We start from the raw sequence: 26,046 nt of genomic DNA on the forward strand, positions 1-26,046 counted from the left end.
GGCCATGCGGGTACCCATAGCAGTGCCACTGACTTGAAGGTATATATTGTCCCCAAATGTGAAATAGTTGTGGGTGAGGACAAAGTCACAAAGTTCAGCCACCAGGTTAACCGTGATATTATCGGGGATACTATTCCTGATGGCTTGTAATCTGCGCACCCTTTAATAGTATGTTCGGGATTACTTTTTAAGATTGTTTGTTTTTTAAAAAAAAGGGTTTTCTTCCCTTGAGATGCAGTTTTGGGACAAGTCAGAGAGCGTAACCACCAAACACATTGTCACCTGTCTGTACCTTTTGGCTTCTTCTGGGTAGTTGCCTGTCTGGCTTCTGCCACTTCAGTTTCAGTTTCTTGCTGCTGTTACTGGCCTTTTGCAGGAGCTGTGAAAGCTCCTGCATGTGATTTACTTGCCCCAGAGTTGGCAAACCTATTGTCCACAAAGTGTTGTCAAATGCACAAAATGAATGAAGTGGATAAAACAGAATATTTTTATCATCTCTTTCAGCTATTGCAGTTTTAGAGATTATTGAGAACAATAGTGGGTACAGTTTTGTCAAAAGGAAATGCAATTATTTAGAGAGAACCTTTAGCTGCAGTCTTAAATTAGCATCCAGGAAACTTGTGTACCAAGATCTCAACTGTCACAGGGTTCCACGCAGGCTCTCCCACTTTTCCACCTGTACCCTGTGTTTTTAAGCTGGTATAATAAAGAGACTTCCATGACTTCTCTTGCTGGATCACCCAAGTGTCTTTATTTACAGTGTTTGTGCAGTTTCCAACAGCTAGTGCCCCTCAGACCCTCACCAGGCTCTCCTGCCTTTGAGGCTTCCTCCTTTGGTAAGGAGGCAGCAATACTACAGTTCTGTCTCCTCCCAGTCTAGCCCCCTCCCTGAGCTTTGTTCAGGGTTTTTATAGCCCTCCTGTGCCTCAGCCCAGCTGTCAGCACTCAGCTCAGCATGTTCCTCTGAGCCAGTCCTGATTAGGGCTTGCAGCTGGGCTCACTGCTGGATACCTGTGTCTCTACCCTGGCCTCCTGGCTAGAGACTAGACTGCAGCCAGCATTTTGGCAGAGCTTTAAAGGGTGTTTTACCCCTGCCCTGCCTCACCAACCTTACATGAGACTGCTAGTGCAGATCCCTGTGCCTGTCCAGAGTTCCACCAAAATCAATGGAATGCTGCATTCTACTGCATCCCCCACAATGCAGGAGCAGGATTGATAACGCATTCCCAGATAGGGTTGCCAAGTATCTGTTTTTTTTACCAGAATGTCCGGTCAAAAAGGGAAGCTTGCAGCGTCCAGTCAGTAACCATCCCCTGCCATGAACTACGGGTGCGGTGGGGGGACACGAAGAGCTGCTGCTGGAGCCTTAGCAGCTGTTGTTCTCCCCCCACCCGCCAGCTTGATGGGGAGAACTGGCTGGCTCCCAGACTGGGCTCCAAAGTAGGTACCTGTGCTGTCGGAGGGTGGGGATTAACCTGTCTGCCCCCTGCCCTACTGTGCCCTCATTTCCCCTCCCTGCCCCCTTGATCCAGGAACTAATCCCCCTGCTATGGCCCAGTTTCCCCACCCCAGCCCCTCACTCCAGGGAGCACCCTCAGCCCCACTGTGCCCTGATTTCCACACCCTTGCTCCTTGCTCCAGGGACTGACCCTTGCCCATACCTCATTGTGCCCTGATTGGACAGACTTTGCATCAGTGTCTGCCAGCCTGGTGCTACAGGTGAGTCCCAAGGGACAGGAGAGTGAGAGATGCGGGGTGGAGAGCAAGAGATGGCGAGGGGACGAGTGGGGTGAGGCCCCGGAGGAAGAGGCAGGACAGGAGTTATGGGGAAGGAGTGGGGCAGGAGTGTTCGGTTTTCAGGGATTAGAAAATTGGCAACCTTATTCCCAGAATGTTGAATTAATTGACAGATGTTATAAGAATCACATTAAGAAGAAATGATACTGCAGTCACTTACATAACTATCTGGTAGCAAAGTATGAGGGATCTTAATTTGTGTTGTAAACTTAGTCTTTGCTTTCACAACTGGTATGAGTTGGGGGGGGGACCACTGAATGAGTCTCACCTTGCTTCTCTCCTTAGACCGTTTGTGGGCAATGCTTTGAATGAAATAAACAAGACCCGGGGGGCATTCTGTATTGCATTCATCAGCTGGAGGGAGGGTTTCCATGATGACGAGGGTGGAAATAAAATAGCCTCCTGGAAAAAAAGTATGGAAGCAAGCTTTTTGGGGTAAGATTTATGCTCAATTTTAGCAATATTAAGTTAATGTTGCTCTGTACTGGGGTGGCCAACCTGAGCCTGAGAAGGAGCCAGAATTTACCAATGTACGTTGCCAAAGAGCCATAATAATACATCAGCATCCCCCATCAGCCCGCCACCTGCAGCACTTCCTGCCTGCCAGCAGCCCTGCTGATCGCCACCTCCCCGTGCTTCTTGCCTACCGTGATCAGCTGTTTTGCGGCGTACAGGAGGCTTTGGAATGGAGGGGGGAGGAGCAAGGGTGTAGCAGGCTCAGGGGAGGGAGTGAGGGCCTTAGGGTAAGGGGTGGAGTAGAGGCGAGGTCTGGGATTGAGCAGTGGAAAGTTGGCACCTGTAGCACAAGCTCTGGAGTCAGCACCTATGCAAGGAGCTGCATATTAACTTCTGAAGAGCCGCATGTAGTTCCGGAACCACAGGTTGGCCACCCCTGCTCTATATAATATGGGCTAGAGCTGGAAGTAAATATCAGGGACAGTGACCACATAAATGTGTTTCCTAATGCAGGTAATAGCTTATTGAAGCTTGCCTGTATAACGGTTAATTGTAACAGCACAAAATGTATCTCACTCAATAGGTTTAAATTGTTTTGGATCATCTTGTGATTTATTAGCTATGCTGCTGAATCAGAAAAGGTTTAGTTGAGACCGATTGTTTTAATTGTTTTGTTTTGCACTTGAGAATAGTTGTCTACTTAGCACATTGTGTCTATTTCTATCAAAGCATGCATAACTCTTCAAAACCTCAGACCAAATTCATACCAACCATAAAAGGAATTTGTCATTGTAACATTCTCTGCGCTTCAGATAATTTATGTATCTGTGCCACCAGTAAGCAAGTTGATTCCTTTCTTAATGTAAACCACTTTTGTAACCTTTTCAGAACCACATTAAAGTTTTTCAAGTGTTTTCTTCAATATTTTGCTATTAAGATTTCACCTAAATAGTAGATAGAAACGTCTAAATCTTAGAGAATCTGATTCATGAACTGAGCTAGACTCTTATGCAATACAGCATCTTTACAATACTTGAATGGTGTAAAAGAGCTGGGATCTAGCTCAACTGTCAAGCTGAGAATTCCCAGTGGTTCGGAATTCTCATCTGGCATGGAATAACTCTTATGCCAGTTTCATTCTCTACCTTGCATACAGAGTTTCAGACGCAGGGCGAATCTGAGCTCTTCTGCAGTCTGGCATTTCACAGGTGATGAATAGTCTCCAGAGTGTTCTGGCATCTAGGCTGGAGCAGCTTGAGAATTGGAGAGCCAGAAACAGCTCCCTCAAACTTCTCTTCTCCACCCCTTGCAACAAACATACCTTGGCAAAAGAAAAATATTTTACCCATAATTTGGACTATAGTAGCCTTCTATAAATATACTTTTTTTAATACTTATTTTAAATTTAATCTGCTTTTAATGCCATCTGTTTATATTATTGCGGCAGGTCAATTTCAACTCCTCAGACAGTTTAGCATGTACATTTTGTTGATACTTCCTGCCAACAGTTTATGGTAACTCTATAGTTCAAGAATCCTCTCATTTCCTTTATGTTTTAAGAACATGTGATGTTGGTGCAGCCCATTCATTAACCTGTATAGGCAAAAGTCTGTTGTTTCTGCAGCTCTTCTCACTATTTTCTAGACATTCTGATAGGAGGAAACTGGTTCCTGTACAGAGTACCAGCACAGGTTTATGCATAACTTCATTTACCACAGTTTCCATACTTCAGTTTACCAAACAAACAAAAAAACACATTGCTGTGGCTGATGTGCCATCTCCAAGTAAAAACCCATGAAGTACTCTAATTTGCTTACAGCCTTCTGGGTGGAGAGACTCATTTAATCTTTTAGTGTTGATAAATGCAAAGGAATGCACATTGGAAAATATAATCCTAACTAATACATATACAATGATGGGGTCTAAATTATCAGTTACCACTCAAGAAAGAGATCTTGGAGTCATTGTGGATAGTTCTCTGAAATCATCCACTCAATTTGCAGTGGCAGTCAAAAAAGAGAGCAGAATGTTGGGAATCATCAAGAAAGGGATAGATAATACAAAAAATATCGTATTGCCTTTATATAAATCTAGGGTATGCCCAGACCTTGAATTCTGCGTGCAGCTGTGGTTGCCCCATCTCAAAAAAGAGATGTTGGAATTGGAAAAGATTCAGAAAAGGGCATAAAAATTAATTAGGGGTATAGAATGGCCTCCGTATGAGGAGCGGTTAATAAGACTGGGACTTTTTAGCTTGGAAAAGAGGCAACTAAGGAGGAATATGATAGAGGTCTATAAAATCATGAGTGGTATAGAGAAAGTAAATAAGAAAGTGTTATTTACTCTTCATAATACAAGAACAAGAGGCTACTAAATGAAATTAATAGGTAGCAGGTTTAAAACAAACACAAGAAAGTATTTTTTCACGAACGCACTGTCAACCTCTGGAAGTCCTTGCCAGAGGATGTTATGAAGGCCAATACTATAATGGGGTTCAAAAGGGAGCTAGGTAGATTCATGAAAGATAGGCCCATCAATGGGTATTAGCCAGGATGAGCAGGAATGGTGTCCCTAGCCTCTGTTTGACAGAAACTGGGAATAGGTGACAGGTTATCATCAAGTGATCCATGCCTTGTCTGTTCATTCCCTTTGGGGCACCTGCCATTGGCCAGGATACTGGGCTTGATGGACCCTTGGTCTGACCCAGTATGGCCATCTTATGACTTTCACCAAAGTTCTGCTCTTTCTACATTCAGTTCCTTTTGTGATCACAGCTCATTCAGCAGCTGTTCTTGTTCCTCTGGATTTCTATTCCAAAACCAAAGATATCCCTATTGGCTTCTTATTAAAAAATAACAACAGGTAATGTACAGTCCTGTTAATTTTTTTTTTAAATCCATGAAACCAGACGTGTTTTCTCCATTTTGGTTTCTGTAGTGAAATATCTTTTTTTCATCTAGGAAGTCCATTTGGGCCTCTTTTTGCTCGCACTTAGGCTTCTACACCACTCGGGCTGTATAAAAGGGCCTTGAAGTGAATACAGATAATGTGCTCTGCTACGTACCACTGCTAGCCTTCAACTGACCACCTTCACATACCCTTTTATCAAACTGTCATCTTCCAACTCAACCCACTATTACATCAAACATCCACAACTGCTAATGTTGGGGGAAACAATCTAGTAAAGGAGTGTGTGCAGAAGGGCTAAAAGGAGGGCAGAGTTAACTTGTGGTATGTACTGTGTGGTATATGATAGTTGCTTTTATACCTTTTCACAACTTTAACTTTTAAAATAAAGAGAGGGCAGAAGTGAGGAGAAAGCAGTATAGGAAGTAAGGAAGACTTGAGCCAAGAGAAATTAAATAACTCTGTGAAATAATTTTAAAGTACGGGCAGCAGCAATGAGTTTAGAAAAATGGGAGAGGACATAAAGGAAAAAATTGACCTGTATAGAAAAATATTTGGAAAAGCTTAAATTATTAGCTCTGAGAGGGGAGTTAGGTTGAATGGATTAGAGAAGGGGGACTGAAAACCTGTCTCAAGAAGGAGAGTAGGGGTTGCTACCTGCTACTGAAAATCTGAATATGTACTCCCAGTGCCTATTGCTTTTGTCTTGTTTTCAGAGTGGTCTGCTGGCATGCCCATGCAAATCGCAGTTAACTGTCTATGTGCCACAGTGTGAGCACACTTTTTAGATCGGAGTCGGCAACCTTTCAGAAGTGGTGTGCTGAATCTTCATTTATTCACTCTAATTTAAGGTTTCGTGTGCCAGTCATATATTTTGTTTTTAGTAGGTCTCTTTCTATAAGTCTATAACATATAACTAAACTATTGTTGTATGCAAAGTAAATAAGGCTTTTAAAATGTTTAAGAAGCTTCATTTAAAATTAAATTAAAATGCAGAGCCCCCTGAACTGGTGGCCAGGATCCGGGCAGTGTGAGCGCCACTGAAAATCAGCTCGCGTGCCACCTTTGGCACCCGTGCCATAGGTTGCCTACCCCTGCTTTAGATCTTGTGCTTGTTGCACCCACTCAGCTTTTTCTCTTTTCTCCTAGCTACACTGTATTTGACGTTCCTTGGCTGCATCTCTTGCATCCTACAAGTTGCATGCATGCAAAGGAGGTTTTTAAACTATTAACACCCTCCAACTGCTGTGTTATCGCGTTCTGCTCCTTGTCTGTATTTAAGTTTTCTGCTAAATCTTTTATTCTACTGTTTAAAGCTTAGCAAGTTAAATAGAGCTCTTGCATAGCCATGCCCTTTCAATCGTTTTCTCTCCCCTTTTGACTTTTGTTTTTCCTCCATTTCTGATTTAAACAGATCACATACATGACCACAAGGGTCAAGGTTATTTACAATATCAAGCCAGAATGATGCACCTGTGTGTTTATTTATAAAGTGCATAATAAAGGATTATAATATGTCCTGTCTTTCCCTTTCATTGGCCATGTCTGTGATTTCTGTATATGGCTTTTACCTAGGAAACGCTTTAATTTGCAATACACACACACTTAAAATGTAACTTTTTGCCCAAGAATTTCTAAAGTATTGGCGTTTCACCTGGAGTGCTGTATTATGCACATCTGTAAAACTGGTTACTTTTTAAAAGACATTTCGCCATAGTAGCACTTTATTATTAAAAATCACAGTAGCACCTCCTGTGCATACTGGAAATTCTGAAAGCTTATAACTCTGTTTGGCTTGGCCAGCTGCCTGCGTGTACCAGAGATTCACAAACACTAGTGTCCTACCACTTTCTGAGTAGGATCCCCTTCCGAGCAGTTATGTCGTGATCACACACTGCTTGGTTTGACTGATGTTGTGGCTAGATGGCTCCTGGTTGGCTTGCCAATTTGTTGATAAATTGTATAGTCAGTTGCTTGACCACACTTTGGTCCATTATGAAATATACTTGACATCAAATAACCAATTTGTCAGATTTATTAATATGGTACAGGAAAAGGGTTTTATACAATATCAGTCTCTGAAGAGCAGTCCCATGCAGCAATGTTACATTGACCTTACGCAAAACATGTGCTCCCCAAAGCTATATCCCTAAAGCCATCTTTTTATACCCTATTTGTTTACCACTACAAAGTACTATATATATCACCTGAAACTGGATTCAATTAATCATCTTTCTGCTGTGTTTATCTCTGGTAGCATGGTGTATCTCTTTATCTTTTGTTCTTAACCCATGTGTTCCAGGTACTAACGGGCATGAAGACACCTCCTATGCCAATATCAGGATAAATAGGTTTGTGAGGGTAACTCCCTTTCTATTGCTATAAAGAAACAATAATCTGTTCTGATTTGGACAGTTTTTTGATTTACTTAAGACAAAGCTTACCTCAGCTAATCCAAGGTGTTATTGGATATTTAACACAAGTGAAGAGGACAACAAAGGTACAGGACAATTTGGGCACTATAACAGCTATATTAGTGCTTAATATGGGTAGTGTGTGTCTTATAATATATCTTGTGGATAACATTATCAGCATAATATATATGTATGCTAGCCCAGTGTGTATTAGTCAACACTGTGCATGGAAGAATACAGGGTATGTACTCTGTTAGCTATGTTTTTCATTTCTTCCTTGCATTTTGTGGGTTTGTGTTACGTACATTGTGGGTGTTGCAACCCCAAATGCTTTACAAGGAAGTTTTTGTATATTTTTTATTAGTTTTGTACTTGGTAATAGGGTGGCTTGCCTCTTAAGGGCTAGAGACCTGAGGGCAGCCAGTTCTGATTACTAAGGAGGAACATTTTGAGCAAGGATACCTGGTTCCCTTATAAAGGGCAACAGGGAGCTACAGGAGAATAGTTCTCAGGGAAAACATAGATTGTTGGTAGCAAGGAGGATCCAGCAGAGAAATTTGGGACTTGGGGAATGAGACTACAAGCAGGAAAGGCTTGAGACAATGGATGGACTTGAGAATTTTATTTTGAATGTTTGTTTAATTGAATAAAGGAGAATCCAAGAATGGACAAAAATGTTTGAGAGTTATTGGAGAAGTCCCTTGAAGGGGGAAATTGAGTCAGGGGGCCACTTGCAGGGCTGCCCCAAAGCCATGAGAAGGCTCATGGGAGGTGGCTACCATGGACAATTAGCTTAACCAGAAATGCAGAATCAGAGGATAAAGCGAACTACACAAAATGTGTTGGTCTGATGATTAGACGATGTGATAAATCATGATTTCTGACTTTGGCTTGGTTCACATGGTTTTTGTATACAATATTTGTTTTACATCTGCCACCTGGGCTAAAATATGTAGTGCCATTTATGTATTTGTAGCTTAAATGAATAATACTACATGTGGTTTGCAAAAAAAATGATGGATTTAAATGGGCATAGAGGGCACTCAGCATCTCATAACTGTATGCTTTTTTTTTTTTTATATCCTTGGACTGTTAAAGAGTTAATTTACAGAACACATACCACATAAGTTGCTTTTAATTATGACTTCATTGGATATACTGGGAAAACTCTGAATGCCTAGTTTTAGACTACATTAAAGCTGAAAGTTAGTTTAATTCAGAAAGTGGCATCCTCTGAGCAAATGCATTTGTATATAACTACATTTCATTTTGCAAGCTTCTCAGTGAAAACACATGCAACTACTCCCATCCACAGTCAATGGGAGCTGTGGGTGCCCAACAGTTCTGAAAACTGAGCTCTTGGTATTTTCATTCCTCTAACAAAATCTATATGATATGTTGAGTTTGTGGGTCAGATTCTGGTCTTACACTGATGTAACATTGATGTCAATGGTATTGCTCCTCCTTTGCAATCATGCAAAGAGATCAGAATCAAAATGTGTGTGTCTTCCTGGAATGCTTGTATCATTGTGGCTGTATCACTGGATGGAATGCCAGACATGCTCAAGTGTATGTGATCAAGTATCCTCAGGATCATTGCGTAGGACATTCTGAATGACTGGTAGCACTACACACATGTGTTTAATAGTATTAACATTAATAATGGCTAATAATTTAACGTGACTGACCACTCAAACTTTCCTCGCAAATGTTGACAATAGGCTTTGGCTTAATTATTTACAGTTATTAATACTCCTTTATTTTTGGTCAATATAAGGTACAATGCTGCACTTAGTCTTTTTTTTTTTCCCCTTCTTTTTCTTCCTTTCTTTAAGGAACTAATGACCAAGCTGATATCAGAGACTCCTGACCAGCCAATCCCATTTCTCATTGACCATCTTCAGTCCAAACAAGGGAACCAGAGTCAACTTCAGAGAACATTGTCTGGATCTGCTGCTCTCTGGGCAGAAAGTGAGACATCAGGTAAGTGAGGAATATTTCTATGTTTTGAGATTTAAAAAAATACTGTTATGCCAAAGAAATAACATGAAGAAAACAGAGGTGAGTACTGTAAAATGAACAGAAACTAATATTTCTTAAATAGATTTTATTTCTTCTTTGTACCATTCAATAAATCCATATGATAGAAAGGAGACAAATCCATAAGGCATATAGGGCCAGATGTTCCCCTAATTGGGTTATTCCCATTTAAGGGCAAGAAAACTCAATTAGTTTTGACTTGTAACGTTTCATTTTGTATGTTCCCCATTTCATCCTTCTGGGTACTCGGGTTTGGATATTGTTTGGTGGTGGTATGACCGTTTTTGCAGTGCTTTTGCAAAAGCAGTTGGAGAACAGGCAGAGAGAGAAAGCGTACGAAGCACGTGCAATGTGACCATGAGGGAGAGTCAAGAGAGGAGTCTTTTGGGCAGAGTGCTGTCTGGAAAGAGGCTTAGAACTGTAAGCAAAGGAAGTGCCTCTTGTTGTTTGATTCCTATTGTAAATAAACAAGATGGCATAAAACAAATTTATTCAATTTATCCTCTTAATAGAAACAATTTGCAAGACTGTTCTATTGGCTAATTGATCAGGTCAAAAAAGTAACAATATAATTCAAGATAAACAAACTGTAAGATCTTGTAGCAGGGTGAAATTCACTGGTGCGGCACCTCCTGCTGGTTATCCTGGGAATTAGTGCTTGTCCATCCCAGAGCATGCTCTGCAGGACAGTGTCTCACGTGTTGCTGGCCCTTTGTCCCTCCCAGACCCCGGTGCCCTTTACCTCAGCGTTCTGCCCCAGCAGTATCCCTACACTTTAGGTCTCCCCTCCCGGGGAACCCCCAACCCTCTAAACCCACCTTGCCTCAGTGGCTACTTCCAGTCCTCATCTAGCCGCCACTCACTAGGGCAGACTGCAGTGGGCCATTCATCATTGACAAGGGGTTAGGACCAGCTGCCTCTGCCTATTCCCGGTCTGCACCTCTGTAGCCCCAGTACCATTGTAGGCCTTGACGCCTGCAGCCTGGGGGTTTACCAGGTTGGAGCGCCTCTGCTCTACCTCTGGTACCCTGCTCCCAGGCAGCTAGGTCCTTCTCCTTCCACTGCTAGAGAGAGACTGCCCCAGCTCCTGGCTCACAGCCCTTTTATAGGGCCAGTTGTCTCCTAATTGGGCATGGCCCTAGCTGTGGCTGCCTTCCCAATCAGCCTACCCTATTGGCTCCTCAGGGCAGCCCTTTCCCAGGGCTCTTTTAATCCCTTCAGGGCTGCTACAGATCTCCAAAACAAATATAGGTGAAATATACAGTGAAGCTATAGGTTGGAGTTCGTCTTTATTTAGATTTTTAATAACACATTTTAAACACCTTTACCTCAACACTTTGCAGGAAGCTGCTCTTACTGTTGTATGACAAATTTATGTTTTGAGGTTTTAAAACATTTGCGATAGCAAGCACTCGGGCTTTAAAATAGCAATCCCCACATTAATAAGCCAGTAGATTTTGGTACATATTTATCCATAATAGTGTTTGTTAAAATTTTGGTTTTGTGACAAAAGTTGACTGAAAATCTGTAGGAACGTAGCAGACCTCCATCAGATGCATAGTGGTTAATTTTTAATTGTGTGGTGAATACATTTCATTATATGCAGTTGGCATTTACAGTGTTGAGTATAAGCACTCAACTTCTTTTCAGAACCACTGGAAGTTGGGGTAGAACATGGAGGGGCATGAAAGGGGATAGGGAGAGGGGAGTCAGAGAGGAAGCGGATGTGCTCTGACCTCTGATGTGGAATAGCTTTGGCAGCTTGTTGATGTCAGATATTTATGTAACTTTAAAGTGCAATTGATTTCTATAATCTTTTCAAATAGTGCTGTATAGTAATATGATTAAGGCTATCAGAATCTGTCCATTAATTTTTTTAATGCTTGTGTTTAATGATAGATTTTCCTTTGAATTGCTCTTAGAAACTGTGATTACACAAAACTTTAAGTTACAAAAGCACTCATTAATGAAGGAGACCAAGCTGAATGTTAGCTATAAAGTTGGAACATATAAATAAATGCTGAATAAATAAATAAACTGTTTCAAAACAGGTCTTGTTTTAAATACATCAAAAAAGAAGAATATTCAAAACAAGACTTCATTTGAATATATGCCAGGTCCTGCCCTCCACTGGCACAATGCTGCCCTAAAGTGACTTAACTGGTCACAGGATGCTTCCCCACGCAAAGGGGATATTTAGATGGTGTAAATCTGCTGTAAGGACTCATGTGCCTCTGACAGGCTTGTGATTGGCACGCAGGGTGTGACCTATAGGTATGGGCATTCGTCCACCCTAGTGATTCCTGGCTGCAATATCCAGCGAGTGCAAGCTGGAGCAGCCTTCTTATTGCTCCAGTTTGTGCTTGTTTTCTGGTCCATAAGAAAGTAGCTCTAGTATTGGGGAAGTGCAAAGGACACTTAAAGCCATTGTTTACGTTCTCCTCACTCCACTTTTCAGCTGTGTTGAGGGCTTTGTGGTCACAGCTAAGGATCATCCCCTGCATTTTTAATCAAAGGCCGTCCATACATTTCTCAAGTTAGACGTGAAAGGAAGCAAGCAGTAGTTTGTATATTCTTGTCCCTTGATCTGAAATTGTGTTTGGCATAATTCAGCAAGGGGAAGAGGAAGAGCAGCTGGCCTTATGCTCTTAGACTGATACTTTGAGTTGCCTGGATATACTGGGTATATTTTTATCTGGTGTGACAAAGTCAGACCTGACAGCCATCAGAGAGTGGTCCTGCTGGGTTCTGAGAAGTGGGTGGGTATAAGCCAACCTAGGGCTAAAGGACCCTCCCCCACTCTATAGGGAGACTCCACTGAGCCTGGAACTCAAATAAATATGGGGAGACATCAGAAGAAAAAAAGGACAGGGTCAAAGAGTGTGAGGGTCAAAGGGTCAAAACTGGGAATCGGAAGGGGTCACTGAGCAGAAAACCCCAGACAGCACCCACTGCTCCTCAAAGGTGTCAAGGGAGCCAGCTGACTCTGCCCAGAGGAACTCTGCCTGGATATGTGAGTGGAGAGTGGAACAAAAATAGGCCCCACAGTTTCAGAAAACCCCCTCCGCCAACATCTTCTCTATGAGACAGTAATGGGAGGCTGGGTTTATCAGCCATAGAACGGAGAAGGCCCTTTTCCCTATGAACTGAAAAGAGGTTACCTCAGGTTAATTAGAGACACCTGATCCCAATTAAGGGCTGCTAGTGATTTTTAGAAACCCCTCTTCTGGTGGAAGAGGAGGAGAGAGGGAGAGACAAACACAGACAGGAGGGATGCAGTAGCGGGGAGGGGAAGGACCCGCAACCAGAAGCCAGCATAATAAGACAATGCTCTGTGGCAGGGGCAGGAAAAAAATTATTATTTTGTGTTGCGAGTTTGATTTTCACTTAAGAGAGCTGCTTGTGCCTACCCTGAGGCCCACATTGTAAATCTTGGAAAAAATAATACAAAGTAAAGAATTAAAACCTCCTGCAGTAGGATTGCTGCACTCCAGGCCTCCACTGTCAAAGAGAGAAATGCTAAGGCTAACAAGGTGAAGCAGGTGCCTTGCCAAACTGGGTTTATCATGTAACATAACCTTGAAGAGTGACCATGCAAATGTGATCACCTGAGATTTTATTTTTGCAACAGAAAACAAAGGAACAAGAAGAGATTGCAGAAGTTATGATAAACCCTGGCAGGTAAATGCAAAGAAACCTAGAAAGTCAAAGAGTGACCTCGCTGTGTCCAACATTTCTCCACCATCACCGGAATCCAAGTCGCGTAAGCAAATTTCAATGCTTTATTAATCAATACACCCATCAGATTGTACTCAGGGTTGAAATAAAATGCAAAACAGGGCTGACCCTTTAGTTGAAATGGCTGGATACACATCTTAATAGACTTCAGTTCTAGGTATATTTTAATACACAGCATAGACTGTTAAGAGTATTGTTCTACCATATATGAATAGGATTACTTTAGAAAAAAATAAGTTTGAATGTTATGTACTGTTTTAAAATGTTGATTTTGATTGATGTTTCAATTGCCAACACATACACAAAACCTATTCTCTATATCCTTAGTGCTAATAATGGCAGAGGTAGGTAGTTTCTTTAGTGGAATCAATCAGTACAAACAACTCATTGATAATACATCTGGTTTTAGACACAAGTAATGTCAGGAAATAGGAGGACTATTCTGAGACTTGCTGGGAAAGCTTAATTATATGTTAAAGGAAAGGAACAAGAGAAATTGGATAACAGAAGAGAGTATTGACAGTGACCTGTAAGGTAAAGTAGTAAGAATGGTAATAAAGGAATTTTAATGAAGTATAGTCATGCCAATTAACATGTTTGTGGTATCAAATATTAAATAAACTTATTTTTGAACTTAGATTTTATCAAGTTTTCATACAAGTAAAACAGATGCTTCATAAATCACTTACAACATTTCCCAAGATCAAAAATACAATGAAGCCATCCAGCTGTATTTGGAGGACTTGGATGCACTCCTGCTAGGTCACTATTGAGGAAAAAGCTGGTTATAAATGTGTCTATAACATTTGAAAGTTAGGCCCATCAATAGAAATATAGGTACATTAATACTATCCCTATCAAGAGTGAGAATTCAGAAGGAAACAGTTTACACAAAATTTAGTAATTTCTCTCTCTTTGTAAGAGCAGACATGTACAGTTAGGTGGAGCACTTCATGTTCACTGTCATTGTATGATTCCTACTTCAGAAAAAATAATGGGGCCTAATTCTGATCCTCAGCTACGTAGATGTGAGGCATGCTCTAGCCTCTTGTTGCCATATAACCCAGCTACACATCAGGCTGACAGATTCTCAGTATTGGGAAACCAAGTGGTGTTCTATAGCTACTTGGATTTGTTTAGGTGTTTGCCATATGAAACTCGGTGGTACTAAAGTTGTTGCAAGCTCAATATGAATATAGGGAAAGGAGTTGATAGAAACTGTGAACGTTTAGGCTTATATACAAGATGTGCTCACTAGAGCTGATTTTTACAGTTTTCCTAGGGATATACAACGTAAGCAGCAAAGTGGCTTCTTTGAGCCATTAATCTGCCAGTGACCTAATCTCCACCACTGGAATGCCACTTGGTTAATGCTCAATGCATTATAAAGTTGGAGCCACATTGCAAACAAGAGGAATAGAAATATACATCAGAAGTCCATCTATCTTGACTCAAAATAATCAAAACTGGTACTTCTTTTCCCATTGCAGACACATAAGAAAAGAAAGGTACATAACATGTATAGCCAGAATACTTTCTAAAAGTTTCACTGCATGCAGTTCCATAGATGTGAAGGGGCATACATACCCTCATTCCGGTGGAGAGGAGACTAACGAGCTTAAAAAGAGAGAATCTGCCACATGAAAGGGTGACGAACAGGAAGAAGATTGCTGTGCCTCAAAGATTGCTGACCATAGATACTGATCCATCAAGAGAGAAACAGTCACAGGCCTCGCTGTCCTGATGCTTCAAGGGCCAGGAGTAATGCAAGCTGTAGAATTTACTGCAGTAGAATTTACTGCTGCAGGAGGTTTCATGGATTTTTAAGGACAATTATCATTAGCTAGTGTGACTTCTTGCCTAATTTAGGCCATATAATTTCATTCAGTGATTCCTGCATCAAGCCCATAACTTGTGGTTGAATGACAGTTTAATCTTTGAAAGGACATCCAATTCTGATTTAAAAGCTCCAATTGATGGAGAATTTACATTGTCCAATAAGCTTTTTCCAATGATTGATTAATCTTGCTGCTCAAAAATTTTCTTATTTCCAACTGGAATTTGCTGACTCCAATTTCTGCCCATTAAGTCTTGTTAGGCCTTTGACTGCTAGATTAAATATCTATTTATGTTTATAGAATGCTTGTATCGAAGACTGTGATCAGTTTGCCTCTTAACATTTTATCTGATAAACAAAATAGATCGAGATCCTTTAACATCATAGTAAGGAGTGTGTTTTTTTTTTCAGAAGACAAATCATGCTTGTAGCTCTTCTCTGAACCAGGGGTACTGGAACAATTTTTATAGTGGGGGTACTGAGAACCATTGAACCAAACTGTAAACCTTGTATATAATGAAACCACTTCAAGTGGGGAGTGCTGCAGCACCCCTCGCACCTCTAGTTCCAGCACCTGTGTTCTGAACCGTCTCCTCAACATCCTTTCTAAAGTGCAGACACAGCGTTTCAGCAGTGATCTCATGAATGCCCTATGCAGATGTAATATCTCCTTATTCCTGCTTAGTGTTCCTCTGTTTATACATCCAGGGATCATGTTAGCACTTTTTGCCTCTGGGAACTAAAAGATAAATATTGTTGTTGGATTTAATAAGGGGATGGGTAATTTTATGACTAATAATGATGTATGTAGTTATGCACACTAAGAAGTATATGCTACCTCACTTCAAGCATAAACTGGCTGCCACAGTGTACTAACAAGATGTGGCTCCATGACTGCTAGGAATTTTCCACCACCATGAGTGTGTGTGCACACATGGGTGGCCAGGTGCCTTATGATGGTGGGAATCTCATTTCCCTGAAGCTGTTGCCAGAAGCTTTAATGAGCCAATGGTCAGATTCACCATCAAGTCTGATCTTTGAAAAGACAGTTGTGTGTATTTAAAAAACAGAATAATCTCCCTATAGAAAACTGATTATTCTTTTAGGAGCAAAGGTTTAATTAAGAGACTGGATGCATCTGTTGTAGGGTTGGGAGGGAAAAGGAGAGAGAGAGAAAATGGAAGCTGGTGGCAAAGGGATAGCTTTCCGAGATGCAGAGGGAAAGATGCAATATCAAAATAGTGATTTCTGATACGAAATCTCAACTTTTATAAAAGGGAAAAGCTAACTAACTTCCAAACAAAAATGCTACGAATGTCATAAATTGTAGGTATATCCTTTCAAGGCAAATATTGTTTATATATTTGGAATAATACACAGAAAATATGATGGGGATTTAAAATGCTTACATATTTTGATGAATGACTGATCATAATAAAACAGGAGAAGGGTAGGAATATTACTAAGGGGCTAGACTAAATCTGAAGTGAGATATGCGTAGGTTTCACTGCATATCATTTCTATTCAAGAGATCACTTAATAGTGGGAAAAAAAAAGCCAAGACCCAAATCCAAGGGCATGGATTATCTAGTTTTTTCTGATAATTTATTGTAATACAAAAAGTTAATAAATGCTTAAGAGGGAAATTAATAGAAGAAGTGACACATGATTTTTGACTTCAGGAAAGAGAATAGACTTTTGCTTTCTATTCTAGAATACGTGGAAAATCAATGTTTCTATTTTTTTCTGTAGTGTATCTGAGAAAAATGAATTCTGGTTAGGTCTAATTAGGAAGGCAGTTATTCAGAGTAGTATAAAATTAATAAATAAGACTTTTAATAAACATAAAATAATCCTAATATAGGGAATGGGAGAGCACTAAAACAAATGCAGTAATTAAAAGGATGACTAAAGCAACAACAAAAAAAGGTCTTTCTCTTGTGCATGTGATTCCGATTAGTACTAACGAGCTACATGCTCATAGTGAGAAAAGAATTAAAGCTTGCTCTCTATTCATCAGTTTGAATAAATGTATTTTTAAGCAGGAACCCTGCAATTCCATATCTTTTCAAGTACCAGTTTTTGCTGCACAAGATATAGAAGTCTGTAAATTGTTTTTATGTATTTGGTGCAGAGGTAGTTTGTAAAAAGTGAGTTGAGAATCAGTGAAATCCAAAAAGATGATGTCGCAGCTGTTTAAATGAGGTAAAGTAGTAGTCATGTTCTTGTTTTCTTATAAATTATTTGTATTTGATTGTGGGGCAGTGACATTAGCTATTTCTAGAAATGTTCCTAGCATCATGCAGAATTTTGTCACTGCCATATAGTGTTACTGCAGTGTGTATTGCATAAAGCTATGGCTGAAGATAACTCAGGAGTTGCAGCTTGATTCAGAATGCAGCAATCCACTTACATAGCTTAGGTCATCTTTGAAGTTATCTTAGGATAAAATCTCTAGGGTGTAGTAATGCAGACTCAACAGAAGAGTGTGCTTCCCAAGAAGCCATAAGGGAACAGAGTAAAAGCTCATATGCTTACACAGCCTTTTGTCTGGTGTGTAATGGATATATATTTTGTTTAATAGTTAACAGAAAAGTAAAATAAACAGAATTGAGACAATTTCAGGAGTATTTATATAAATAAAAGTTTTGTTTTGTTTATGGTAAAACTAATAATAAAAACAGAAATAGTTCTTTATTTCCATTTTGTCTTCTTTCCTTTTATTGACCAATAGGTGCACATTTCATTTACCATGTAGTGGTTTCACTTACAGAGCAATGTGTACATGGTTTGTTTTGGGATTTTTTTGTCTGAGAATTCAGTGTTAGCTGTTCCTGGTGGTTAGTTGATTTGGTTGCAAAGTTCATTTTGAAATCCTGCCTCTGGACTTCCTTCCCCATCCCCCATTTGGAACCACCTCGCTAACTGAAATAAAAATATATCCAGTAAGTGTTTATAAGAAGGGGAAAACTGACTTCAACATTATGAGCATTCTTGATCTTGTAGACTCATTGCACAGCTTGTTGCTACTGTAGCTTTCTGGATGATGAAATCTAATCTTTATATATAAATTTTACTTAGTGCCAAGGTCAATAGAGCATCCTAAATGGGACTGGCGGAGAAAACCGGAGAGCCAGGATTTTGATGAATTAAATCATATTCTTCAGGAGAGTAAGAAGCTGGGGAAAGCCCTTGAGAATCTCTCTCACAGTAAGTTGATCTTAATTTTTTTTAATGTGACTGTGAAATATTGATCTTACTAATATATTATAAATATGTACTAAAGGTAGTGGTTTTTCTTTTACACTGGTATCATTTAGGAGTAACTCCATTGAAGTCAACAAAGTTAAACTGGGTAAGTTAAAGGGAGATCAGGGACACAGTTCACTTAAAATGAACTTTTTAATTAAAAAAAAAAGCCATTTTATGGCTTTGATCCCAATAAACAATCAGTTACTTACATAAACCAGTTTAAGAATGGTAAATGATATCGGTTTAAACAGAAAAAAGTAATTTTTTTTTTTTTTTTAGAGAAGGTGTAAATGATGCCCTACAAAGCGCATATGAAAATTTTGTGCTGATGGGGCCATGAAGTAAAACAAAGGCAAATGGAGCATTTATTGTCCCTTAGTAAAAGACACCAGTTTTGTTTGTTTTTTTGGGGGGGAGGGGGGAGGAGAGGGAAGGGTGCTATTACAAATATATTTTCCACACAAAAACAGGCAGGTCTTAAATCCATTCTTTTCCCTGGGATTTTCCATCATGGTGGAAAAACAAATTAACCCAATGTGGCTAGAATCATAGAGCTGAAATATAATCACAGGAAAAATGAATAATTTTAGCAATCAATTAACCAGTTAATTGGACTAGTAGTGCCAGTCTAACAGTTGTACTATGCCAAGTCTTAACTAGGGAGAAAACAAATTGCCAATGTGTAAAAGTTGACTTATTTTAAAGAGTGATAACTTGCCACTTCATGGCTGGAAGGGACTGAAGGTGTGTAGGAACCACATGTCCTCATGGAAACTCATATAGGATGTTCCATAGCAGAGTTCTTTATGGCCCCAAAAGTCAAAGCTTTCCAGAAGTTTGTGGTTTGATGTAGTGTGCAGGTATGTCCAAAGAGTGAATGTCTTGTCTGGCTTTTGGAAGGAGAAGCAACACAGATCCCTATCCCTTTCCGCCCTATGAATCACTATGACCATTAGCAATGAGTGAGGAGGAAAGAAATCTGAGGCTGCTGTAGGAAGCCACTGGTGCTGTGTGGCAACTACTACTCATCTCTCTTTCACAGCTACTTGCTGTGCTGTAGAGGTAAATAGAAAAGAGTGCAGGACGGGGCCAGTAGTCTGATGTGTATATAGGACTCGGAGGCAGAAGTAGGAAACAGTTCCATAATGCCTGGGGTCCAGGTTTAGAGGCTGTGCTTTAATAATAATAATAAACTCCACAGATGCCTGATCCATGCTAACCAACTTTCCCAAAGTAGTGGGTGAATCTGGAGAAGATAGTCATCGACAGTGAGGAGGCAGTGGAAGAGCCAGTATGCACATGTGTTTCTGTTGTGTAGGAAGTGTTGCGTCGTGAACTACTTAAATACCCTGAGAATGCTCTGAAATGCAAGAGAGAGATTTCATAGACACATTACTATCCTCTCTACAGCATATACAGTGCACAGCTGACAGTGGGAAGAAATGCAACAAATGCCTGTGAGAGAACTTTGAATATGCCCATTAAAACTAGACATTTCTGATAGTCTAACTGAAAACACACAATTGTATGGCATGCAGCTAGATTTTTATCAATAATATCACAATGGTTATATGCTTAAGATGTAATACTTCTTTCAGTAAGATACAGTTATTGGTCTGAAACATGCTGTAGTCATTAAAAATGACTTACCCACGATCAGTTACACATCTAGTCCTAAATGCCAGTGTACTGTGGTCTGCTGCTTGAACTACAGTACTAGCCATCAGCATTCTGGGATGGTTTCTCCTTTTTTCTGTTTAACCTGAACTTTCAAATCATGTTGTTCTCACTTGAGATCAATGTTTGTGATTTAATTTGAGATTGACGTTTTTAGATAAGTTCAGTCAAACCTGTAAGGAAGATAAAGCTATCTCAGTACTGCAGCTGCTACATGATATATTGCTGTTGCTTATAGAATCTGTTTACTTTTAGTGTGATGTATGGGTAATAAAAGAAAATAATGATATTTGCTAAGATTGAAAAAGGAAGAATTTGCACAAAATTATTTCTATTCAGTTCCTAAATTAGGGTTTTCCTTACACTGAGAGAACTGTGGTCTCAGCTGTAAGTATCCTTTTCCTGTGCTCTTTAAATTTTTAATTACCTTCACTGAACTATTTGGCGTTTTATTCTAACCTGCTGTAAGTTATAGGACCACATTCATTTCTGAGTAACAGCACTTTGCAGAATAGGAATTTCCCTTGTATAGGAGTGCTGGTACAGAGCCAGCAAATCTGAATATGGCTCCTGGGTGACCCCACCTCCCAGCTCTGGTGTAAGGGGTGTCACTTCTGGATTGTTGTCAGCTGGTGTAGGTTAGCAACAGTTTGATCTAACCTACTCAGGTGCAGATCTTACCTGAAATCCATGGACTCTGTGATGGCTCTCTTTTTCTGTTGTGCCAGTCTGAACCTTGGCACAGCATAGAATCCTAGGCTCATAGTTTTTAGTTGCTGGTTTTTGTAGTATTTCTACCCCTATATACCATGTCATTACTCACTAACCTGATCCTGCAGCTTTTGTGCTCAAGTAATTGCCAGTGAAGCTAATGGAAAATGGCATGTACAGTAGCTGCAGGACCAATCTCCAGAATAGTTAGACAAGTATTCTTTCTTTGGGGACTTAATTTTATTTCTCTTAAACTCATCTTTTGGATTGAACATTTAAAGATGGCTCTGTCTGCTCAGCAAGAGTAATAAAGATTAAAGCACTTTTCTCAAGAATGGTATTTATCCAAAAAGTCGCCCTCCCTCCTTTCCGGACAGCATACTGTATACTGGTATATTGCTGCATTGCACTTTGGAGGAGACTGTTTCAGTGGTGTTGCATTGTTATAGTTTGTAAAGCACTTGAGCATTATTCAAGATGGAAGTCATTATAGAAACATTAAAAAATAGTTGTGATTAATAATAAAAGGGACAGACACATAGCATCAGACTTTCAATTCAAAATGTCTTACAGTTATTGAATTCTTACTGAGGAAAATAAAATTGTGGTAATGTCTTGTGGGTGAAGTGACTCAATGGAAAATATAAGACTCTAGGTAAGTTAAACAAAACTGGGAAGTCAATTCTTGCTTTTCAGGCTCTGAATCTCAGATTTCATATCACTTCCCTGTCAGAGTGGTTGATCAGGTTATTCTGTTAACATTGGAACTGTTTTTCTGAGATTTTGGACAGAGCCCTGGTGCATGAAAACCAGAATGCTTTACTTAGCAGGAGAAAAATTGGCTCTTGGGAACTCTATGGCCATCTTCTGGCTGATTAGGAAAATGCAACAGTATATTTACATTCACTCTTAATGAATGCTACATGAATGAATTACAGGTCATATATCTTTTCCTAGAATATAGTATACACAGCAACTTACCAGGCATGAGTTTGAGGGGGGTGTGCATGTACAGAAGTGATTACAAAAAGGAAAGGAACTGGCCTGAACTACTAAATTACACACATTATGTTCTAATTCAATATTTTAATTAAAAATAAGTCCCAGTAAGGGCAGATGATGATAGATCTCCCTGAGTTTTGAGAGTCATTTTCACTCAGCTAACTTGCTGTTCTAACTTTTTTGTTGTTTTAAAAATACGTAGTAAGAAAATGTAATGTAAGTCCATTAACTAGTGCACTATTCATCAGGGAGGAGATTTTGCATTACAGGGTTTTTGCCTTGTTTTAGGCTAGGCCTAAGCTTGTATATCGCCTAGTGAAAGAGAACTTGTTGCTGTTAAATGTTTTACACCAGATGCTAAACGTTGCTCTGTGAAAGGTTGTAGTCACCGAGTGAATGAAAGTTAAAATACACTATATGGTGTATTAACTATATTTGGTTTTATTATAATAGAGCAGTATGAATTATACTCTAATACAAATGACGACTACATATAAGAGCTAGGAATTATTATTAATAATGTATACTCTTTCTAACGTTCTCCTTTAAAAAAATGTTTTGAAAGTGCACTTATGGCTCAGCATATCAAGGTTAGAGAAATCTGCCCGAAGACAAATTTGCTTTCTTTCCTATGAAAGATATTATTCCTAGATTGAATGGAATCAATCTCTATTCATTACTTCATGCTGGAAATCAGTTTTAGGCAGAGGACCCAGCCTTCAGACACTGGCACAATAAACACGTTTATTTCTTCATTCTGACAGTACTGTTACTACAGACTGCCATTTGATATCACAGAGAAATCTCCAATCCACAACAGAAAATGAGAGAACAGCTTAGAGGACAAAGATGTGGTGTATTTATGGGCAATATATTAATCTATGCTGATATGAAAGAAAAGCATGACAAACAATTGACCAGTATTCTAAATATAAAGGAGTTGGAGGGTGCATGTAACAGGGTGGCTTGTCTCATTCTTAGGTCTACCAAATTTATGGTCCATTTTGCTCAATTTCACAGCCATAGGATTTTAAAAATTGTAAATTTCATGATTTCAGCTCTTTAAATTAGAAATTTCACTGCTGTTATAATTGTAGGGCTCCTGACCCAAAAAGGAGTTACTAAGGGGGTTATTGTAAGGAGGTTGCAGTATTGCTACCCTTACTTTTGAACTGCTGCTGGTGGTGGTGTTGCCTTTGGATCTGGGCAGCTGGAGAGTGGCAGCTGATGATCAGGAGCCCAGCTCTGAAGGCAGCACCACCACCACCACCAACAGTTCAAAAGTAAGGGTAGCAGTACTGCAACCCCCTTAAAATAGCTCCCTTAATAATTGGCCGGCAGCAGTGCAGAAGTAAGGAATGCGTGGTATGGTATTGCCACTCTTTACTTCTGCACTGCTGTTGGTGGGGCACCTATCATAAGCCTCTTTCCCAAATCTGGACCTTAGCGTCCAAAATCTGGGTGCTTAGCATGAACCGGTACAAATCGCCTATAGTACCCGGCCAAGCCTAAGAAGGATTGGACCTGTTTCTTTGACTTTGGGACAGGCCATTTTTGGATAGCATCCACCTTGACCTGTAGGGGGTTTATGGTTCCTTGACCCACCTGGTGTCCCAGGTAAGTCACTCTGTTTTGGCCTATTTGACATTTTTTGGCCTTAACAGTTGAACGGCTCGAACAGAATGGTCGGAAGCTTGCCTGGTTTGCTGTGTGTAACCAGTCCCACTCTGGCCCACTTCACCTGTGGCCAAGTCTTCCCCAGTGCATAGGATGGAATTAATTGTCATAGACTGGCAAAAGCCACATGCCTGACCAGCCTTTGCTACTGACAGCCAGTTTCCGCTGTAGGTAAGGTCACATCTTTGATATGAAGCGGGTAATGGTCACTTGGCCTTGGGGTAAGAGTTTGGGATCCACGAAGGATTGGTGGGATAGCTACACTTGTCCCCCGTGTCTCTCACGCCAGTAACCTTCTTTCCGCCCACTCCAAATTTTCCCTTTGCTCCAAAGGCGAGTGAGAGGCATCTGGCCTGGGGATCTCTTGGGGTGATGGTCGTTGTAATGACTTGCACCCGGGTGGGTTCTTTGGCAGTGGCTTTTATATGTCCCAGTCACTACCACTTTATAGATCTTCCAGCAACGGCGTCACTGGGTCGAGTGAGTTACTGGAGACTGCGTGAGGGTGGAAGGATAGGTGTCGTCTTTCTTGGGTGGAGGTGGGTTTGGTTCCTTGGTGTAGGTTTATTGTCGGTGGCCCGTGGTCGATTCCCCTTTACCGTAGCTTCTTGCTTTCTGCCACTCATCAGTGGCTCCAATCCTCCGCCGTCGGGTAAGATTTTGGGTTCCTCTGAATACGGTATTTCCTAAGAACACCATCCAAGAACGGCTCCATTTTCATGGGAGTGCAGTTCTGTCAACGGATTCAACCTTGGTTCGCTGTATCCAGCGTCATAATGTTCCCAGCTAGTAGGCGTGTTTGGGAAATGACCCATCTGGTTTCCACATATTGGGTTCTGGAACCGCCGCGGCATGATCCTGTATCGCCCATCCATCTTGGCCTTGGTTGAAACAGTATTGTTCATTTCGTTCCTTGGATTTCAGCGCCAACCTCTGCTAAGGTCCACTGAGGTGACCTCAGCTCTACCATTTATACTGCCTTCAGACATGCTTAACCCCAGATGCAGGCTTTCAAATTTCTAAGAAGGTTCAGTGTCATCACCTGCCTGTAGTGGGAAATTGTCCTGCGGTTGAACAACAACTGTCATGGAGGTTAGATGGCTGAGCATGTGCGAGCCTGCCGCTACTTCCAGCTCATGCTTCTCTGTTGCCCTTCTTCACTTTGCTTGGTGGTGTTTCTCCCTCTGGAGGTTCTATCTGGCTTCTGTGGCGCATCTTCTCTTGTGTTTTCTTGTAGGCTGATCTTTACTCTATTGTTTTCTTTGTAGGCCACCTTTCTCATTATAGTTTCTTTATTGAGCTGCATTTTTGGCTTCTGCATCTCTTTTATGGGCGCCCTCAGGTCTTGTTTGGCCCTTAATCATGTTCCATCTGTCTCCTATGTTCATGTGAAACTGTTGTGTCTATGAGCTTGTTGCCAGTGACGCTCTCTCCTTTTTCAGCGAGCACCTCCTATGTGGCTTCATGTCTCGATGTTTGTGTCCCCTAAGAGTATTTGGCACCGGATGGACCGATGAGCTCGTGTGCGCTTTATATTCGAACTGCATCCCTGTCTATAGTTTCTTCTGCCACAGTGGCCTGAGCAGCAGCACCGTGTCCTAAAGTCTCATGTCTGCTAACTGTTGTAGCTAGAAAAAACCATTTATTGCAGTGTGAGTGCTGGGTACTGTAACCCAGTTCGGAAGATATTGTTAGACAATAGACCCTAATGTCACCTTAATAGCTCCTTGCTTTAAAGATGCAAGCCAAGCTGCAGCAAAGAGAAACAGAAAAAAATTTCTCTCTGGCTCCTTTAAACCAAACCCTTCTCTCTGCCTAAAAACCTCCAGCAGGAGAAAAGAAAATAATATTCTACTGGCTTCTGAATTCTTACATCCCACTTTGCCACCATATATAAGCCTCTTTCCCAAATCTGGACCTTAGCGTCCAAAATCTGGTGGCTTAGCATGAACTCTTCTAGACTACTACCAGCTTAGCTTTGTCTCGCTGCCACCATCAAAATCCAAGGGTGTTTGGCCCCTCTGCGTCTCCCAAACTTTGCTTTGCGGGCCCCAAGACCAGACGCCCTGAGCCTAGAACAAAGGAAATACCCACTTCCCTTCCCCTCTCTCTCTCCACCAGACTTCCTCTCTGGCTAACCTGAGAGTATGATGCAATCTCTTTACATCACAATACCAAGAAGCATGTCTCCTTTATTCCACAAAGAACAAACCCCAAATACAAGGAAACAGAAATCGATCACTCTTCCCCCCCACCCAATCCTGGTGTGCAGAGCTACCCTCCGTAGATCTAACACAAAAGAATCCCTCCCCTTGTTCCGTTAGCCTACCCAGAGAAGAAAACTCAAACAAGTCTTAAAAGAAAAGACTTTAATAACAAGAAAGAAAGACTAGAATTATAAACTCTGCACAAGGGACCATACAGGCTTACAATGCTTATAAGAAAAATTAGGGAAAATAAAAACCAGTCATGATTCAAAACAGATATCCAATTTGAAACATTCAGCAATACACACATGTAAATACACCACAACAATAT

At 40.6% G+C, this 26,046-nt stretch overlaps 1 protein-coding gene across 1 annotated transcript in view; it reads left to right on the top strand.

Moving 5' to 3' along the window:
* The window catches only part of C2H8orf34 (chromosome 2 C8orf34 homolog), a 307,615-nt gene that overhangs the window by 35,830 nt on the left and 245,739 nt on the right, over positions 1 to 26,046 (top strand). Inside the window, exons 2-4 of the mRNA XM_075063069.1 lie at positions 9,410 to 9,557; positions 13,246 to 13,377; positions 18,271 to 18,399. Coding sequence (XP_074919170.1) covers positions 9,410 to 9,557; positions 13,246 to 13,377; positions 18,271 to 18,399 — 409 coding nt within the window. The remainder of the gene's footprint in view (positions 1 to 9,409; positions 9,558 to 13,245; positions 13,378 to 18,270; positions 18,400 to 26,046) is intronic.

This window comes from Chelonoidis abingdonii, chromosome 2 (genome assembly GCF_003597395.2).
Source record: "Chelonoidis abingdonii isolate Lonesome George chromosome 2, CheloAbing_2.0, whole genome shotgun sequence".
NCBI classification, from domain to species: domain Eukaryota; kingdom Metazoa; phylum Chordata; order Testudines; family Testudinidae; genus Chelonoidis; species Chelonoidis abingdonii.